The sequence below is a fragment of the Phoca vitulina genome, unplaced genomic scaffold (assembly GCF_004348235.1).
Source record: "Phoca vitulina isolate PV1807 unplaced genomic scaffold, GSC_HSeal_1.0 scaffold5, whole genome shotgun sequence".
In the NCBI taxonomy this organism is placed as follows: Eukaryota; Metazoa; Chordata; class Mammalia; order Carnivora; family Phocidae; genus Phoca; species Phoca vitulina.
In genome coordinates this window covers 2,667,973-2,687,457 of record NW_022589708.1, presented here as the reverse complement: position 1 = coordinate 2,687,457, position 19,485 = coordinate 2,667,973, and the positions used below count along the sequence as shown (strand labels likewise).

The 19,485-nt window shown below is 52.7% G+C and overlaps 1 protein-coding gene across 2 annotated transcripts in view; it reads left to right on the top strand.

Annotated features, from left to right (window-relative positions):
- Nucleotides 1-19,485, top strand: part of COL4A2 (collagen type IV alpha 2 chain) — a 168,453-nt gene that overhangs the window by 89,982 nt on the left and 58,986 nt on the right. For both annotated transcript variants that reach the window (XM_032402618.1, XM_032402617.1), the window contains exons 5-6: nucleotides 16,970-17,104; nucleotides 17,191-17,235. In XM_032402618.1, the coding sequence (XP_032258509.1) occupies nucleotides 16,970-17,104; nucleotides 17,191-17,235 (180 nt within the window). The remainder of the gene's footprint in view (nucleotides 1-16,969; nucleotides 17,105-17,190; nucleotides 17,236-19,485) is intronic.

Below are 19,485 nucleotides of genomic sequence, written 5' to 3'. Positions count from 1 at the left end.
TCAACTCATTTTAGTATGATCCATGTCCTTTACAATGGAAAACAGAGTAAACTAAAGTAACGTGAAATACACGGCATAAGCCATTTCGTGAAGGTGTGAACTCAAGGGTACCTAATTGGATGTGTGGAGAAGAGACAGTGGGGTTTCATTGGCATGTTTGCCCACCCATGGGCGCTGAAAGAAACAAAACTTATTTCTAAAAGAGCTTCTTCACAGTCCACATTTTGTTTTAGGAAAACATTCAGCTCTGTTACTTTCTAAGCAGCTCTGTTTCTGAGCAGCCCAGACTTTGACTTCTCATCTCGCTGACCTAAAGTTCATAGCCACTCACACCTTGAGGGTCTCTTGGCCTGAAAGCCCTTAAACTGTGTCTCTGTGAATCAGTTATTGTTCAAAGCAAAAAAGGATAAGGTAGCAAAACGTCTACTAAGGATGTATTTTGATTTCTCTTACTTAATCTAATTACCTTTTTAAGGTGAACTTTCTGGGTCAGTGGCACTCTTCGGGTCTGACACGTATTTGAAAGTTCTGCTCTTCCTGGAAAATGGAAGACTCATGAAACTCAATCTGTTATAATCGTTCACGTATTCAACAAGCCCGCGTGCAAGACTGTGGTGTGGGGAGGAGATGCAGATTTGCAGAGGCACGGCGCTCCCCCACCCACAGGCCCACCTGGCGGGAGAGACGGCGGGACGCTCTCCTAGCCCAGAAGTGAGGTGCCCCCCGGCACACCCTGGTGGGGGTGACGCCCAGGGTGACGTCACACAGACAGGCCCTGGATGGGCTCAGCCATGGAAGAGAGCAGGGGCCAGAGGTGGAGGTCTGAGGGGCAGTTCCTTTTAAGGAGCAGAGAAAGAAGGAGGACCGGTCTGCGGTGTCACGTGCCTCGGGAGGAAGGATGGAGTCAAGACCATTTTTAAAGCAAGGGGTTGAGAAGAGAAAGGGGGAGGAGGGTGGAGCTGGTGGGAGGTGTGGACTGGAGGAATTATACAAGCCCTGTAAAATCCAAACGTGGCAGATCATTTCAGAGATCAGGCCAGTGGGTTGTGTTTGGAAGATGGACTTTGCTCAGAGGGCCAGCAGGGCATCCATGCACAGGTGCCCCGGAGGTGCTCGGGAGGGTGGGACGGGTGATGGAGACTCTTGAGGACCAGGCATTGGGGATGCTGGGGTCTCATATGTGTGTGTTGGGAGATGCGTGCTCGGCAGTGCCAGGTGGGATTCCCGGCCCCCTGCACAGCCCAGCCTGTGTGCCGCAGCCCCAGTGCGTGCACCTGCCCTCTTTGTTCAGACGCCGCAACGGCGGCTCTAGAATTTCACAAGTTTCAGTTGAGTCATTTTAGACCATTTGCAATCACCTCACTTTTCCCCCTTGGTTTTTAGTTTCTGGGGATTCTTTTTAAGAATTTATTTATTTATTTATTTATTTATTTATTTGAGAGAGGAAGAGAGCATGAGAGGGGAAAGCAGATTCCCTGCTGAGCAGGGAACCCGATGCGGGACTCGATCCCAGAACTCCAGGATCATGACCCGAGACGCTTAACCGACTGAGCCACCCAGGTGCCCCTCTGGAGATTTTTAAGAGGGGAGAGAGAGACAGATGTCTCTGCCCATCAGCCAGGGGCCTTTGGCTTCCACGCCCATCAGTGTGTCCCGGAGAACCCAGGAGCAAGCAGGGGTTGGCTCCATGCCTTTTTGTGGTCGTGGACATGAGCTTGGAAGGCTGAGCTGAAAAGCCGCTAAAGATATGGAGGTCCATTCATACTTGGAGACCATTTTCCAGTGAGTCACTATCAGAGGGAAGAGCCATGCCATGCTCTGCCTCCTGAAATCCTTCCTGGCATGTCAGATGGGGGCTTCCGAGAACGTGCTTTGCTTGACAGACAGGAATATTTGACTCAAAGTTATCACTGCTGAACTGAGCAGCTCGTAACCCCAGGACAGCATTGCCCGTGACTCCCAGATGGAGAGCAGATAGCGCGTTCGTCACCAGCAGCGTGTCTGAAATCAGGGAGCGGGGGGAGGGGCCTCAGCCATGCGGGCCTGGGGCTTCTCTGTCCGCGCAGAAGTGGGGAGAAGCCATGGGTTCACCAGCACTCGTCAGGTGCAGGACACCGCCCAGCAGGAAAGGCTCGTCGAGGACAGCCGTGCCGTCGGTCTTCAGCAAGTTACACTGGAACCAGGAACGTGCCAGTAAACGAGTCGAGGTGGTCTGCGTGCAATCCCACGGTTGCATGACCTGCTCTAACAGGAAACCAGGCCCATCTCGGGGCGCGTTCCAGGCAGGGTTAAATTACGGGGGGCAAGTGCATAAGGTATTACAGTCTAGTTACAAACTTAGAAGGGCATGGTGGTTCTTTAATTTATTAATAAGCCAAGCTGATTTCCCTCTTGCGCTGCTAGAGGTTGACTTCTCATCGTGCTTATCTCTTGTTTTCTCTTGCATGTTCTTCTCCTTTCTGTGTCTATACTTTTCTCCCCTTGGCAGGACTTCTAGCTCCATTTAGGATCAGAGCACCCATGAGGTCAGCGGACTGCTTGACTAATAAGTCCTGCTCGCTGAAAGGTGCAGGAGGGCTGGAGCCTTGGGCTGCCAGGGCGGGGTAGGGGATGGCCCTGGAGGCCAGAGCGCCACGCTCCCGTGCTCATCGTGGGTGGACGGGGAGTGGTGGCGTCCAGATGGATGGGTTGCTGTGAACTGAGTGAGGGACAGAGAAGGAGAACGGGTGCTCACTGTTCTTGGGTTCTTGCTCAAGGGAGCAGGGCTGGAGGAAACAAGGTAGCAAGTTCACTTTTGGGTCTAGAGTGTGTGCGGGTCCGTAGGCAGAGGGGCAGCTGTGGGATGGGGGCTGGCTCCTCCCAGGCATCCTGACGCAGGGAGAGTGGACCAGCATCCCCAGCTGGAGCGAAAGGAAAGAGGGGTCACGGCAGAGCCCAGTCCTTTACAGGACGGGGACCAGGAAAGGGGACACACAAAGGTTGGGGGTGCAGAGAGACCCCGGCAAGAGCTGACGTCCACAACAGGCGCTCCAAGGATCTGGAAGGCCACAGAAGGCCTGCAGCAGCCTTCACACCACTACATCCCATCCCGTGGTGGGGCAGAAAGCAGCTCGCACGGGTTCGAGGTGTGAGTGGGAGACCAGAAGTCGCTGTGGAACGTGTCCGGGTTCCGTCTGAATTCAGGAAAGCTGCTCACAATCGTGACACTTCCCAGAGTGACGAAGCACACTCCGAGGGGTGAGGGCAGGGCAGCTGGGCGCCTCCCCCGAGGCGTCTCCTGAGTCCCGCCCGAGGGACCCCGCGGGGCTGCACGCAGCGGTGGCCCAGCCAGCTGCCGTCTCGGTCCGGGCCACCGTTGGCGCACGGCCATGCGGGTGCAGAGAGAAGCCCCAGCCCCTCCCCCGGTGCCGCCCCCCGGGCTGCTCACACACACGGAGCACGGCCAACCCAGAGGCCACGATGATGGCGGACAACGAGACAGACACGGGGGGACAGCTCCTAAGACGGAGAGCCAGGCTTTCTGGGGGCATCTCATGAAGATGCTGGACTCCAGCTGAGCAGTGGATGAGCTACAACGTGGGTATTCTGACCCCGAAGACAGCAGGGACTTACTGTGTTGATCACACTTCCTCTAGGACCATGTATCGTGTGTCCCCATAATCGCTCCCTGTGTATTGAGTGAGCCGTGGGCATCCTCACGTGTCACCTGGGATGACCTGGGGTCACACCAGGAGCGAGTGTGTGCCTTGGAGATGGAGCTCTCCTGCGTTGTTGCCTTCCATCTTGCGGATGAAAATTGCTTTTTTTTTTTGAACAAATGCCTTTGAGAGGAACGAATGTTCTGGAGGCTGTTCTGCCCCATGTCATGAGAACAGTGCAACAGCTGAGTCACTTCTCTGGAATGGATGTTAATGTCATTTGGTTTCCTCCCGCCCAGGACCCCGGGTTTCATGTCTGCACAAATGAGCCATCCATTATCTTTCCACCAGACTGAAAAAAGATCAATTTCTCGTGGTTTGTTGTTCTTTTTTTAATTGCGGATGTGTGTTCAGTGTCTGTCCCAATCACTCCAGGCCGGGGAGTCTTCGGAGGGAAGTCCAGGATGTCCAGATAGCCATCTGCAGTGTCAGGCAGGACTGAGCGCCAGCCCTTTGTTCGCGGGATTTACCCCTGACGGCGGGCTCAGACGTCCAGCTCACACACGCACCCTGCGCCCGGTGACAGTGCGTCACGTGGCTCTGACTGGCCAGGAGCTCCAGAAACGGGGGCACTAGGGGTTACTACTGATAACATCTTGGCAAAAACACTTTGTGGAACAATTTCCAGAACATCAGATACTTTTGAAGATGTGAATAAGGAAGGCTGAATTTTGAGCTGCTTTCCTGTCTGCCAGGGAAGCTTCCCCGGCACCAAACTCAAGGGCAGCGTGGAGTGTGCAGAATTAACGGACGAGAACACGCCAGGCCGCTCCCCACCAACTAGCCGTGTGACCTGGTCCGGACCACTCGGGGCCCAGAGTAGGCGACGTCTTTCTCTAGGAGCTGTCCCCAAGCTTGTCATTCCATGTGTCCACGGGTAAAGATGTGTCTAGGTGCCTCAAGGTGCTTCTGACATCCTGAGGGGTCTTCCAGCTCCCACACGTGTAACCCGGCCGCTGATAGACCACCCCGTGCTTGGACAGCCCCGTGGGCTTAGGGAACGTGGAAACCCCCTCACCCCCGATGCGTAGACTTCTGCCTCTGGTGCTGACATCTGGGCCCCCCCTTTCCGGAAGCCTCCGGTCATGAGTCCCCGCCCACTTCTCCTTCAGCACCTCTTCCATCTTCGAGGGGTCCCTTTCTCTCACGCTTGCTCTCAGAAACAGCTACCAGCCTCTCTTGTAATGTCCCAGCAACATCCGAGCAGAAGTCACTTTCACACCTTTGTACTTGCTTTGCAACCAAGCGGCCACCCGCTCTGCCGTGGCCTCCTCCTCCCCCCAGCGGAGCCCCGCCACCATCAGGGACGGCGGTGGCAGTGCGGGGCCTGCTCTCCTGGCTCGGGTTCCGTGAGGTCACCCAGTCTTCGTGGCCACGACGGCCTTCTCCCCGAGAAGCAGGGCCTGGCTTGATTTTCCAGCAACTTCCCTGTATCTGAAAACTTACTCTCCAAGATCCCGCTGAGCCTCTGCCCGGGCGATGCCCAACAATTCAGTCTTCTTACCAAGAAAAGCCTCCTCATCCGTTGAGAAGTCCGCTGGCTTGGGGGTCTGTGCGTGGACGCTGGAGAGAGCGCGGCCACGGGGCCCATCTAGCTGCCCCCCTCCAGGTGTCCTGATGTTTCCGCCCGTCCCCCTGCAGCCCCCCAGCCCCCTTTGCATACCTTTTGACCGGAGTTGCTAAAAAGTAACAGAAGTGACTCATTTGAGTTTCACCTTCTCTTTCTGCCCTGGTCGCTTTCTAGCAGGAGGGGGAGTAATGAGCCGTGAAATGGCGGCCACCGAGCAGCAGTGTTGGGTTTCAGCAGAAAAGCAGATCTTAGGTCATCACCCAGGGTTGTGGCGGGCTCTGTTCTGTTGGGTCGGCGTGAAGCCCAGGCATACATCGGCTTCTTTCTGTCCATTGGTCCGTTGCTTTTGGCCTGACTGTAGCCTCGTGGCGGTCAGTGGACGAGACGTGTTCAGGCTCCAAAGTCATACCCGCTCCTTGAGTGGAGGTCGTAGACACAGCGGCAGGCCCTCCGGAAGGGTTCTGAGAAACCGGGCACCAGCCCCCCTCCAGGCCGTGGCTCACCCACAAAATGGAGGTGAGAACAGCACCTGCCTCACAGAGGTGTTGTGGGCATTAAACCCCTTTGCTGTTGGAGGGTCTCCACACCTCACGTACGTAAATGCTCTCTGCTCCGGGACGGTAGGTTGCTCTCCTGACTCGGGCCCACACGGGGAGCCATCTCTTGGAACTCTGCCCTGGGTCTGCGTCTATCGGGTCCTCCGATATCTGTATCTACTTAGAACCCCTTCGTCTGGGCAAGTCAAAAGGGAAGGGAATTATGAAATAATTCATTACTGTTAGCTCAACCACCCTGTGAAAAGAACGGAATTGGATACGCTCTTTAGACACCACTGGAATCCTGCAGTGAAAATTTTCATCAGAATTTTCCCCATGGGAGGTTCGCGCTCCATGACAAAGGAGGGACCTGCGCTCTGTTCCGGGGAGGGGGGTCACGGTAACCCAAAACAGTCACAAAATCTTGGACGCAGCAAATCTGAAGTCGGAAGTGGGGCGGGGTCTTGCTCCCAAAGAGCGCGGCTGACTGCCACCCAGTGCTGGCCACGGGAACTGCAAGGCGTTGCCCACCTGCCTTCCTCGGCCCCGGGAACAGAACAAACGGCCTAGAAGGCCGCAAGAAGGTGTCTTCCGTTGACGGAAAGTTAAATTTTTATTCTAAAACAGAAGCGTTCAGGAAGTGTTGAAAATGTTCCTCTTACAGCTTTTTACAGACCCGTGTTGGCAAACTCAGCCCTTTCCTCCGTAACCTTTACTCCTCCTGAGTCACAGTATTTGTGCTAAATGGTTTGAGCGTGTTCCGTGTATCACCCACAGTTGTCCTCAGACGGCTTGGTTCAAATATTACCAGAACTAAATCCCTGGAGGAGGGAGTCCTGGCATTCCAGAACCCTGGCCTTGTGTCCCAGCTCTTGACTTCAGCAGATGGTTTTTCTTTATCCAATCCCACAGTTCTGATAAGGCTGGCGCCCCTTCCCACAAGTCTGGGGGGTCTCCTTTCGGCACGCACTCCCCCCGACAGAGCCAGATCACCTAGCGGGACCCACCCTCGGCAACGCCACGGGGCTGGTGCAGAGCGAGGCCAGGATCTAAGGCTGGAGGTGCGCCCGCATGGCACACTGGGGGACAGAACCAGAGGGTGAGAGCCCTCCACCATGTTACCCCCTGGCGCTGTGTTTCAGAAGTGCCCCAGAAATCATGAACTCATTGTGATGGTCACCAAAGGGACTGAACGTAGAACGCCTCTTCCCAGCGCCCGTGGGTAAAGGGCGTTGGCGCTGGAAATGTCCGTCATGCCACTTGGCAGGGAGCGTGTCCGTCGTGGCTCCTCACGCAGGAGCCCTGTCCGTGCGACTCGGGTGACCAGTCAGAGGAAGCCTCAGCCTTCAGGGCTTACGGGCCTCCGGGCTAGGACAGTGCCCACAGCAGTGACCCGCACCCACTGCGTTTCCACAGCTCGCCCCGCACTTCAATGCCTAACTGCATCCACGTAGTTGCTTCTCTTAAAGCTTCTAATCACTCACCTCGGGGTGGCTTCGCGAGGTCTCAGAAGGGGAGACAGACAACCCGAGGGAACAGTGTGGCCCCTGCTGTGGTTTTCTCAATCATGGAATAAGGTCTCTGACCTTCAGGAGTTTGCTTCTTTAACCCCTGGAAGTACAAGTATTATAAAGGCTGAAAATATGGAAAATTGTATCCTGAGGCATTTCGCGGGGCTCCAGTTCCCGTCCACTTTGAGGAGGCCCACGCGGGCCTCTGTGCAAGGGGCTGAAGGGGCCATCCTTGGGTTCTGAAGCGAGAGGAGGCCTTAGAAGGCTGTGCCCTCAGTTGACAAACACCAGTACAGCCTCAGAGGGTCAGTAGTGGGGGTCCCCCGGCCACGGCCATCAGAAGGATGTGCTGAAGTGCTCCCGGGCGGAGGGTCCGCAGAGCTGCCGCTAAGACCTTTCACCTCCCTGGGCTGTTCCTCCCCTGTCCTGTGTGAGAATTAGATTTATTCCCAGCTCCCAAACCTGGCGATGCATCTGAGTTGCTTGGGGGACCTTGTCAAAAATACGGATTTCCAGGCTCTTCCTCCCCACCCCAAAGCTGCTAGACTAGAAATTCTTGAGGTTTGAGACTTCCCTTAATTGAGGCTTTGGCAGCCAGCTGAGACCCGTCCTGGGGCGGAGACCACACCTGGGCTGGTCTTCTCAAGCTCTGAAGCAAAGCCCAGTCACCCGGGATCCTGTGGAGACGCCGATTCGATTCAGTGGGTCTGGGGCGGCCTGAGGACCCCCCCCCCCCGCTAGTGAGCTCCAGGGGAAGTGATTCGCTGCTCTGAGGACCTGCCCCCCTGTGCTCTCTGCGGTGCCTCCCAAATTGGATAATCAGTGAGGCCTTTGGGAAAGCAATAGGCGGTTATCGGTGGAGAAGCAGAGTTGCCGATCTGAAAAGTGGCGTGATGCTGCTCTAATCTGAAATGACTGTCACTGCCTAGGAGAGTCTTCTAGAAGATGAGGCCCGTGCCCCTGGACCACAAAGACCGACATGCACTTTGTACAGTATCCGGGAAGGGAACATTCTTTTACCCGAAATAAAATGAAATCCATGCCATAGGTGAGGCGTTTGGAGCTGAGTTTCTCCTGAGTTTCTGTGCAGTAGAAACTTTTTCCTCACCTGTCTTTCCCTGCCCCTGCGGAGGTTCGAGGCGACCAGCCAGCCGCTTCAGACGTTAGCCTTTCAAGTCGCTGCCCTTGAGCCGCGTTCCCCTGAGTGCTCCAGCCAATCTGGAAAACAGTTCTGCAACTTGCTGATAAAGTTAAACAGACTCTTATCATCTGACCCGGTAATCCCACTCTTGGGTATTTACAAAAACATGTGTCCATATGAAAAAAAACCATACCTGAGAGTTTATAGCAGCCAGATGCATGTGCACCAAAAACCAGAAGTAACAACAAGGCCCCACAGCGAGCGGACGGGTAAACAAATCGTAGTTGTGGGCTGGGACAGAACTCTCCTCGGGGACCGGAAGACACACCGTGACCGTGCATGCACACAGCAGGGCAGGCGAGCCCCCAGTGCGTGGTGTGGGTGAAAGAAGCCGGACTCACTGCAGGACACGCCGGGGGATGCCGCCAGCATGACCGATCGTCTGGAAGAGACAGACCGAGGCCGAGGAGGGGCCGCAGGGGGCCCGGGGCGAGGCGTGCTGAGCTTGCAGAACCCACACAACCTCGCACCAAAACTGCAGGTGGTGCTGTAAACGTAGAAATAAAGTCTTTCAAAAATGGAAATGGTAAATCACTTTCGTGAAAATATAATAACAGATAAGTAGGTTAAAGCCAGGGAAGGAGGAGGAGAAGGAAGGGGAGGAAGTCCCCTCTTCTGATGACAGAAAACATGGATCTCTATTTCAAAATGGCCCTATTCGGGAATATTTCAAATAAAGATTAACAGGGCAAAAAAAAAATGTGTGTGCCACAGCCAAGTTGGAACCCTCCCTTACCCTTAACCTTTTTCCCTTTGTTGGCCAAATTTCTTTTTCATAACAGACCAGCTCAATATAATGCCAACCTCAAGAATAGTTTTCTTTCATGTGAGTGTGTTTAGTCTAAATGCAAAATGGATATACTGCCAGTTCCGTTCCTGGTCTGTGCCACTCTCATCAACACGGTGCTCTGCATGCCCGCCGGCCTGGTGGATGACCTCGGCAGGGAGGCCGGCATCTGGAGGCCCCGCACGCGGGTGTTTCCTGCACCGCCCCCCCCCCCCCCCCCCCTGTCTGCAGGCAGCGTTCCCGGGGCTGTTGCCCAATCGCAGGGCAAGGACAGAAGCTCTCGGGGCCTACTGGGAGTCACGTGACCCTCGAGCGTGACCTAGGAGTATGATCGGGGAGACCAGCGAGGGATTGCCACGTGCAGATGACACGTGGGAATGAAAGGGTCTGCCGCCGAGGCCGTCTGTGTGGACAGCTGTTAGTTACTGTGGCTGCAGGATTTGGTGACTCCAGCATCACCTCCTACCCCAGTTGTCACTTTCTGATGTGGACGTGTAGCCAAGAGCCCTTGTGTCACGATCTCATACGGACAGAAGGGCCGCTCGATGAGGAGGCTCCGGGCACTAATACTGTATTCCATGCAGTCGGTGCTCAGTTAGAAAGAGCGTTTCCTGCCAGGGGCGGCCCGTGGCCCCAGAGTCTGCCCTTCCAGCCCGTTCTCGGCTGCCATCTGTGCTCCCGGGGCCCTCAGCTCATCCACACGCCACTCCGCGTCTTCTTGGAGGACAAGAGCCTTGGGAAATCTTGTCGGTGTGTTGGGCAAGCGACCACGTTTAGACAAACAAAATGTATTTATTGCTGCAAGCCAGGGAAGGCTTTCCCAGAAGATCAACTTCTCCAACATATGCCAGGCAGAATCACATCCAGACTATAAAAAGCGTGGCCTCACGTTGGGGTAAAGGCCATCGAGTGTGACGGCCCACGTGCTGCCTATTTTTAGAATAAGGAGCAGAGTTTCCAGACATTTTGCTCCTATGGGTAGGAACCAGGAGATGACCCATCGTTTCTCTGCTTTAAAATGTGAATCCGTCCGTCAGATCATTTCAGGTAAAACTGTAGAGCGGCGTCTCAGTACAGGTGACGCGTCTGGTTTTGTTCTTCATGAAGACTGTGCCCCGTGGAGGCGAGGGACGTCCTGGACCTGTCTTCGGCTCCTGAACCTGGTTTGGTCCTGACCCGCTTCCGGGTCTGCGGCTCAGCGGGTGGGTGCTGGACGGCTCCCCTTTCTGTCCACCTTGCGCTCCACAGACCAGATTCCAGATGCGGACTCCGGACAAGGCCTTCATTTGTGTGGGTTTGTTTTTTGTTGTTGTTGTTTTCATTTCCCTTGCAGAAAAAGCTTTGGACTTAGTGTTTTTTAACAAGGCATTTTGAAAGTGTCCGCTCTTCTTTCTTTCCAAAACATTATCTATCTTGTAAATTCACTTACAGGGATGTACCAGAAGGACTTGGTCGTGTGAAATGTGCCTATGAACGTCAGGCCTTGTCTTCTGAAACTCTGCTTTACTCCTTTTCTGTTTGTTCCTTTGTTTTTAGGATATTTTATCACGATAGCTTTTCCATGCAATTCAGTGAATACTGACAAATGAGTACAGCTATGTAGTAACCACCAGAATCGCGATATGAACCGGGTCTGTTCCCTCCCTCCATCCCCACCCCTGGCCACCACTGCTCTGTTTCCTGTCCCTGGTTTTGCCTTCTCTTGAATGTCGCGTAAATCAGATGACAGCATAGCGTCCTATCAACCGGACGGGCGGGATGTGCTTCCCTCTCTTAGTGGAATGCCTCTGGATCCGTCCTCACCGCTGTGCTCATGAGGCTAAGCAGTGGCCCGCTGTGTGAACGTACCAGTTGGTCCACTCATCAGCCAGTGGACATTCAGGTTGTTTCTGGGGTTTAGCTCAAATAAATTGAGCCACTATAAACGTTTACCTACAGGTCTTACGGTAAGCGTACGTTTATAAGAAACCGCCACGCTTTTCCAGAGAAGCTGCCCCATTCTGCATCCACACCAGCGGGTTCCTCCACATCCCCTGCAGGACCCGCGTGGCAGTCTGCCTGTGTGATCCGGGGCCACAGTTGTCCTTACCGTGGACCTACCTGGTGGCTAGCGGAGCAGACCTGCTTCTGTGCGCTTGGTTTCCATCTGCTCGCCTTCTCTGAGCAAGCCCCTGTTCAGATCTCACTTGGGTTGTCTCTTATTCTTGGTTTCTGGGTGTCCTGTCTGTATTCTGGACAAAAATCATTTATCAGAAATACATCCCCCAGTCTGCGGCCTGCTCCTTATTTCTTGACAGTATCTTTACGATCAAACCTTTCAGTGTTTTCAACTTTTTTCTTATATGGTTCATGATCTTTGTGCCACATCTAGAAATGTTTGCCTAACCCAAAGTCACGAATACTCTTCCCTGTGTTTTCCTCTAGAAAGATTAGAGTTTTAGCGCTTATGTTCAGGCCTACAACCCATGTTGACCACACGTTTGTACGTGGAGCAAGGTCAGGGTCAGGGTCTGTTTCCTTACACGCCGATGTGTCCCCTTTGCCCAGATCTGCTGCTACGACCTGTACCAGATGGTTCTGGAGAGCAGGAGTCCCAAGGCCCGTACAGTCCCTCCTCAGATAGGTGGGATCCTTAATCTGGAATAGTACCGCGGGCGGGGCTGATGTTCTCTTATATCGAGTAAGAAACTCTAGACAAAAGGTGGCAGGTTTAGCATGAGCTCCGTCCACTTCCCGTGGATTAGGCAGCTGCCCCTTGTTTGCCAGCTGTTGCTGTGTAGGCACCGTGCAAACACCTCCACGTTAGCGTTAGCTTGGAACACGGTGTTCGTTCATCCTGCCACGGTCGTCACAAGAACTGCTCACAAATAGTAATGATTATTCCTAAGAAGCGTGGTTCACTCTAACTGGTTTTTTGGATCCCGAAAAAGCAGTCCTTCCCAGCTTCTGGGCCGTTTTACGTATTTTCGAATGAGCTGGGGCTTGGGCTGGAATCCCCAGAGGGTCATGGAGAAGGACAGGGTCGGGAGGGCCGGGAAGGCCTGGGACACACTGCCAACAGCTGAGGAAGGGAGGGGCTGCCCAGGGGACTGGAGAGGATATGGGGTGTCTGCGGGGGCCCACTGCCCATAAAAGGCAAGACAGGAAAAGCAGACTTCAGAAAGAGAAGGGATTTCCTACTATTCACGTGTTGGCCAATAAGTCATGAAGAGCTTGTTCTACCAGGAAAATACTGTACATAAATTAAAAATCCTGATGTTCAGTGAAGCGGGCTTTGTCCTTGGAAACATTCCTCTTTATCCGTCCCTGATGGAGGAAGCTCTTTTTACCCTCCTCCCCACTGTGTCCTGTAAGGCTGATAAGCTACGGATAGAAACAGGCACCCCTTGGAGTTGCGTGAATGGGAGACGACCCTTGCCAGGCCCAGATGGTCATCAGTCCTGCTCCTGTATGTCAGGGTCTGAAGGTCCGGAGTCATTCCACGTGTGCCCATAGCTGGGGATAGTCTACCTTTTCTCGGAAGTGAACACTCCACGTGCAGGAAAGCTCAGTAAGTGTCTCAGGGCTTGAAGTGCCTTCTGTCCACAGCCGTGGTATTTAAGCAATGTGGATTCAAGTCTGGACTCATTCCCTCCACCTTTGCAGACTTCGGCTTCCAAGGCTGACCCCGGATCCCACACATACTCCCGTAGTGGTTTCAAGAAGGGAGAGGTGAGGAGCAACCGTCCATCCTCCCAGGGATCAAAGTTTATTCTGGTCTGTTGCAGACAGGACCCAGAAAATTGAATTAGAAATAGTCCTTAACACACATAAATATTACATTTTCCTCTGCCTGGTGCAGGAAGAGGAACATTTCTTCTAAGATCCAACTTCATGCTTGAGGTTTTTATTAAAAGATACCAGTCCTTCTATAAGAATGTCAGGAAAGGAAGGAGGGTGGTATCAGGCAGTGATCCTCACACTTTACTGCACAAAGTAACCTCCTGGGGGTCGTGTTCACTGCAGCTCAGGAGGGTCTGGGCCGAGCCTGAGACTCTGCATTTCTCACGGGCTCCCAGGTGGTGCTGATGCAGCTTGGGGATCGCCTGCTCCCATTACTCCCAGCGCTGTGTGATGGCAGACGGAAGGCTTGGGGATCGCCCACTCCCATTACTCCCAGCGGTGTGTGATGGCAGACGGAAGGCTTGGGGATCGCCCACTCCCATTACTCCCAGCGGTGTGTGATGGCAGACGGAAGGCTTGGGGATCGCCCACTCCCAGACCTGTGTGACACTTGGCTCTTTGTGCAGGACCTTCCCGAGCCCCTGTTGTCTCCTCTCAGGTGGGGGTCGTGGCCAGTATGCATGTGGCATGGGGGTGAAATGAGATAAGCATTTTTTTAAGACCTGTAACAGTGCTTCACCCCAGAAGATACATAATTAAATGGTGCTTATCTTTGTCCTGTTTCCCAGCAAGTAACACATGGATATGAATCAGACTGGTGGGCGGGGGTCACGGTACATGGTCTCTCCTTTCCACGGTGTCTGCTGGCTTTTGACAAACATTTTGTGGAAATACTTTTATCAAGTAGATTGCAAGAATCTTAGGAGCTTTAGAGATTTGTGCAGTTATTCAAACTAGAGTCCTGCACTTCCTGGGGTAATTTTTGTTTTTAACATCACTTCCAACAGAAGGAAGGGAAGAGCTGGAAATAGGTTTTCTGACTGTGACTTTCCCACTCAGGATGGAAGTTGATGGTCATTTTAGCAGAAAGGAAGGTCCTTTTCGTTCCTTGGTCATTCCAGCCGCTCTTTACAAACACACTAGGTGCCCGGGCGGGCAGGATATCCTCGGGGAACTCTCAGACCCGATGACTGAAACATGCATAGCAAGGTCCTTGACCTTGACGTCAATGCCCCTTTAGCCACAGCCGCACAGGGTGTGTCCTGTGGGCAAGAGCGAGGGTCCAGTCCCGGGGGACGAAGGTCGAATTCAGACTCTTCCTGGCCCTTCCCCAGGGTGGAAGCTGGATGGAATTTGTGAAATGTTCCATCTGTGAGAAGCTCAAGATAATCTCTTCAGAATGACACCATCTTCACACCCACTGCGATGGCTATAATTCTGAAAAATGGAAAAAAGCAAGTGCCAGCAAGGACGTGGCGAAATTTGGAACCTTCACACATTGCTGCTGGGAATGCACACGGCACGACCACTGTGGAAACCAGCAAGGCGGGGCCTCCAAAAGTGAGACAGAATTGCCAGAAGGTGCAGCGACTCCCTTCCTAAGTTTATACCCTGAGGAGCTGAGAACAGGTGCTCCAGAAATAACCGTGTGTGCGTACCCACCGCGGTACTGTCCACGGCAGCCCTCAGGTGCAAACACCCTCAATGTCCGTCAACGGACCAATGGACAAACTGTGGTCATCCATCCACTGAATGAAAGCGAATGCAGCACTGGGAGGTGCTCCCACACGGAAGAACTTCAGAAAAGTTGTGTTAAGTGGAAGAAGCCAGGCACCAAAGGCCGCATACCGTGACTCCGTGTACTGGAAGTACCCAGAGTGGATAGAGCCCATCAACACCGAGGGCAGATGCCAGTCTGCCTGGGGACCAGGGGCTGGGGGGGGTAGGGGCGGTGGGGAGTGACTGCTTGGTGGGTACGGGGTTGCCTTTTGGGGTGATGGAGATGTTTTAGAACCAGACAGAGCTGGTGGATAGAGAGCATTGTGAATGTGCTGGGAGCCCTTTAAAATGTCTTATGGGAACTTCACAGTGACAGCATGCTCCAGAAAAGGAAAGACTGGTTTTATTCCCAAAGCCAGACTTCCCATCCGAGAAACAAAGGCTAAAGAGAAGTTCCCTGACAATGGCAGGAAAGTGAGTACATGATGTCGCTATCACTTTTCCCAGCAAAGGGAATCGAGGAAAAGGTGAACGAGTGCACAAAGAGAATGTGGGTTTTCATCTCAAAGACACATGCATTCTGCTTTGGTTGACAGCAGATGCCCCTTCCTAGTTGTCTGCGTACGATAATCCCCCCAGACGGAGATGAAGTTTGCAGACAGTAACAAGGACGGTGCTAAGGAACAACACTTTATCCCCCAGAGGGTGCTCATGTAAACACTGACAAGCTACAAGCCTCACCGTCATTAGGGGCATTTGAAGGCTTAGGGGTGGTCTGCGTCATCACAAGACGGTGATAGCCTAACAGCTGCAAACAGAACTGAGCACAACTGGGGGAAATCCATAAAAATGGGAATCAAAGCCTGTTTTGTCCCCAAACTTACAGCAAACGTAGCCTGCAGAGGCCCCTGAGCACTAGCCTAGGGTGAGCCTAGGATTCGTGTTTCCAAGGTTGGACTGCCCCCCTTCCAGCACAACCCTCCTCAAGGAGGAGGGGACAAACAAGGGGCCACAGCCCCCTTTTCCCCCATTCTTTGAAGATGTGAAATACCCCGGCTTCACCACTATGTACAATACTTGTGCTCAGACTGACTATTTGGTGATTTCTGCCTTGACTGGACCCTCTGGAACACATGGAGGGTAGAGCAGGAGAACCCGCCGACTCCAAAACTGACCTTGGCCCATAGGGAGCCTTACGGAGATTTCCCATAATTCCCCTTTGTTGGAGGAGGCGGGAATCCCAAGCTTTGGGGTAGATCGCATCCTTCAACTCTACCTTAATCTCCATCCGTATCTTCCACCCCAGAGAAATTCCTCTCCACTTCCCCACGCCTGGGCCCCACATCCAAAAGGAGTGGGCAGTGTAGGAAGGGTACCAAAACTCAGAGGTGAGAGCCCCATGCCCCTCAGCCAGGTGAATAATAGTCCGTGGCATGGATGGACCCCGTTGTGTTTATCCCTCGTCCTCCAGTGAACGCTGTGCTTCCGCCCCTTGGCTCTTGTGGAAGACGCCACGGTGAACACAGGTGTGCAAATACCGGTTCGTGTCTCTGCCTCCAGCTCATTTGAGTATTACCCCCGAAGTGGAACTGCTGGACCGTAGGGCCGTTCTCTGTTTCATTCCTAGAGGAACTGCTACGTGCTCCCCGTCGGCTGCAGCATTCCACATTCCCAGCACAGGGCTCGGGGCTCCGACTTTTCCACATCCTTGCCTGCTCAGCATTTTGTCTTTTTTTAATAACAGCCGTCCGTGTCCAATGGCTATGGGCATAGATGTTTGTAGGCTCCAGGAACCTGTAATTCTGCTCTGTGGGTGCGAGTAGTGTGCGTGCAGACAGGGGAGAAGATCAAATCACTTGGACGTCTGGGGATCATTGTGATACCTGGTGCAGGACACAGTTCTATACTGGTCACGTGCATTATAGTGAGATAGGACAATCTTAGACATTTGCTTGCAGTTTTCTTTTTAACTGAAAATACTCTTTTAAAAAAGCCAAGTAAGTTGATTCCTTCATCCCAACCCAATACTAGCATTTTGCAATAGCATCACTTATTCTGGGGTGATTTTTTCTCACATTTAACATACCTTTTTCTTTTTCAACTCTAGGTCTTGTCTTAGCCAGAAATCACTCTGTTGCAACTCTGGCAGGAGATGGAAGTTGACATAGAATGTTCTCGGAACGTTGTAGCTCTTTGAGAATGAAAAGCGTGGTTTCAAAAGCAGCCCAATGGAAAATGCACGTCTGGAGTGACCAATGGTGACTGAACTCTGTTGTTTCTGCAGGGCCAACCCGGGCCAGTGGGCCCCCAGGGGTACACCGGGCCCCCAGGCCTGCAGGGATTCCCAGGACTACAGGGCCGCAAAGGTGACAAGGGCGAGCGGGGGTCACCCGGGATCACAGGACCGAAAGGAGACGTGGTACGGTGACTGCTGGGCCTCCCTCCACTTTTGTGACGGGCGGTGGGCATCCCGACCTTCGGTAAGTTTGTCCGCCTTCTTTACAGGGAGCGAGAGGTGTTTCTGGATTCCCTGGTGCCGACGGAATTCCCGTAAGTGTCTTCTGCGGTTGGGATGTTAAAACATGGTACGCATGCTAAGCAATAGGTTTAGGACTTACAGAAACGTCTCTGCCCAGGCCTCCTGTTCTGTTTGCCCCACGAGCCTGGCGGACTGTATGTGCGTCCTTTTGCCCCGGAGCCCAGTCACATATCGGACAGATTGTTTCCTTTGTAAACGTTCCTCTGGACTTGGCCTCAGCATCCAAGCTCCTTTGCCGAAGCCAGACATTGTTTGGTAATAAAAAGCTAGAGTGTTGCTCAGATATGCTCAATAAGAGCCGGCCTCGAAATTTCACTGGAACCTGCAGACAGAGCAGCGCAGCCGAGAACACGGATGTGATGAAGCCCTGCCGAACATTCATGCAGCTTCCCAAATTCTCTGAAGTCAATCCACACAGAAACGAGAAGACAAGATAGGCTTCGTCCATGAGAAAATCTCCAAATGCAATAAAATGTGTTTTTCTAACCCAGTTGACTTTACTCCTTGTGGCATACAAAAATAAACAGAGCAGCCTGCCTCCCAGCCTCCTTCACAAGGACCCGCGAGGAGATTTCCCAGGGTCCACTTCCTGCAGATCCCGGCCATGGGGGTAGATGTGTTTATCACACACGCAGCCGTCGCTGCTGAAGTCTGAGGACATCTGCTTCAGGAACCATATGCACATGTCTGGGCCCTTAGTCCACGCACCGTGTCCCGCGTCACTGTGTTAACATGCACACACACACACACATTCCCGAGGCTGCTGCCTTGTAGGAGAGCGAGGGGAGGAGGGCGTGAGAGCCGTCACAGAGAGGGAGAGTTTGTCCTTCGGAGCCTGAGCCACACATCCAGGAGAAGGAAGCTCCCGGAGCTAGAGAGAGGAAGCCCCCGCAGAGACGCGAGGCCTGGGTGGCGGTGACCCCGTGTCACCTGGATGGGGGCTCACGCTCACCAGTCACAACACACAGCTGTGACCAAGTAAGGAGGTCACTTTCCCATTAGTCAGAATCTTGAGAAATTGGCAGAGGTGAAGAATCCGTAGATTTCCAGGGGTAAACAAGGAGAGAATTTTCCTACCAACTGCCTCAAACCAAATCACCCATTTTTAAACTGCTTCTTTGAGCTCTTAGGGCCACCCATCCGTTTATCTTCTGGAAGTTGAAATCTGAGTTTAAATGGAGTGATCTCATGGAAAAATATTGTAACTCATCTGAATCATATTTCAATTTGTTTTTCCACTTCATAATCATTTAATATGAGGAGCAAATAGTTCAGAAGTTAGAGAGGAAGTATCGTCACATGAGGGAGTGATCATTCAAGTGAGCATGGATCCGACAGGTTTCTGCGGGATCTCCAGGCTGCTCAAGACGGCCTCGTTCGCTAGCCACAGGGCTCTGGAACAGCAAACGTGAGCTGAAGGGCCACCTGCCACTTCGAAGCAGCTCAGGAATGTGATGTCGAAGGACCGGGCTAATTTTAGCTGTTTAGAAGTCGGACATAAAACATGATATGCAGTCAGATATTAGAGGTGTATCTAATTAGATGCTGAGCCAATAGAAGCGGTCAGCTCAATATAACTAAAATTTTTCTTTGAAGAACTGTCTCAAACTAACACCAATTGGCGCACAATTTCAAATGAGTTGGATCGATTCTAAGAGGGCAACAAGGACCAGCAGCAGACAGATAAATCAGGAGCAGAGTGAAGAACTCAGTTTAAGGAAAGCATCATAGAATACCACAGATCACGAGCAGGACACCTACTGAGCTTGTTTTCTCCAGGCGAATTTGAAGGATCAGCTTTCGTGCCCCGCAATACACAGGGTGGTTGTGATGTCTCTTGTCCCCCAAGACGGCTGACTGGAAGTCTGCTATAGCTCTTCTTATCTGATGGCGCTAGTCAAAGCAATGGCTTTGGATATCTAAAGCAAAGAGATGTACACCCAAAGAAAAATTCACTTCTCTCATCCTGTTTCTTAATATCATTCAGGGTCCTGGCCCTTGGTGTGGGATTTGTTCATTTATCTTGAAATGTCCCATATTTCTCAAAGTAAATCTAAAAGGCATCCAACATGACCTCAGAAAAATCACTCTGGAATATACGTTTTGTCTGCTGTCAACAGAATCAAAATTTTAAAGAAACTAATAAGATAGCATATATCTGAGCATCTGCTGTGGGAAGAAACAGCACAATAAACTGTGGGTTACTAGCCCAGCCCCTGGATGTCGCAGGAACGGGACGAATGCAGGTGGGACGCCCACAG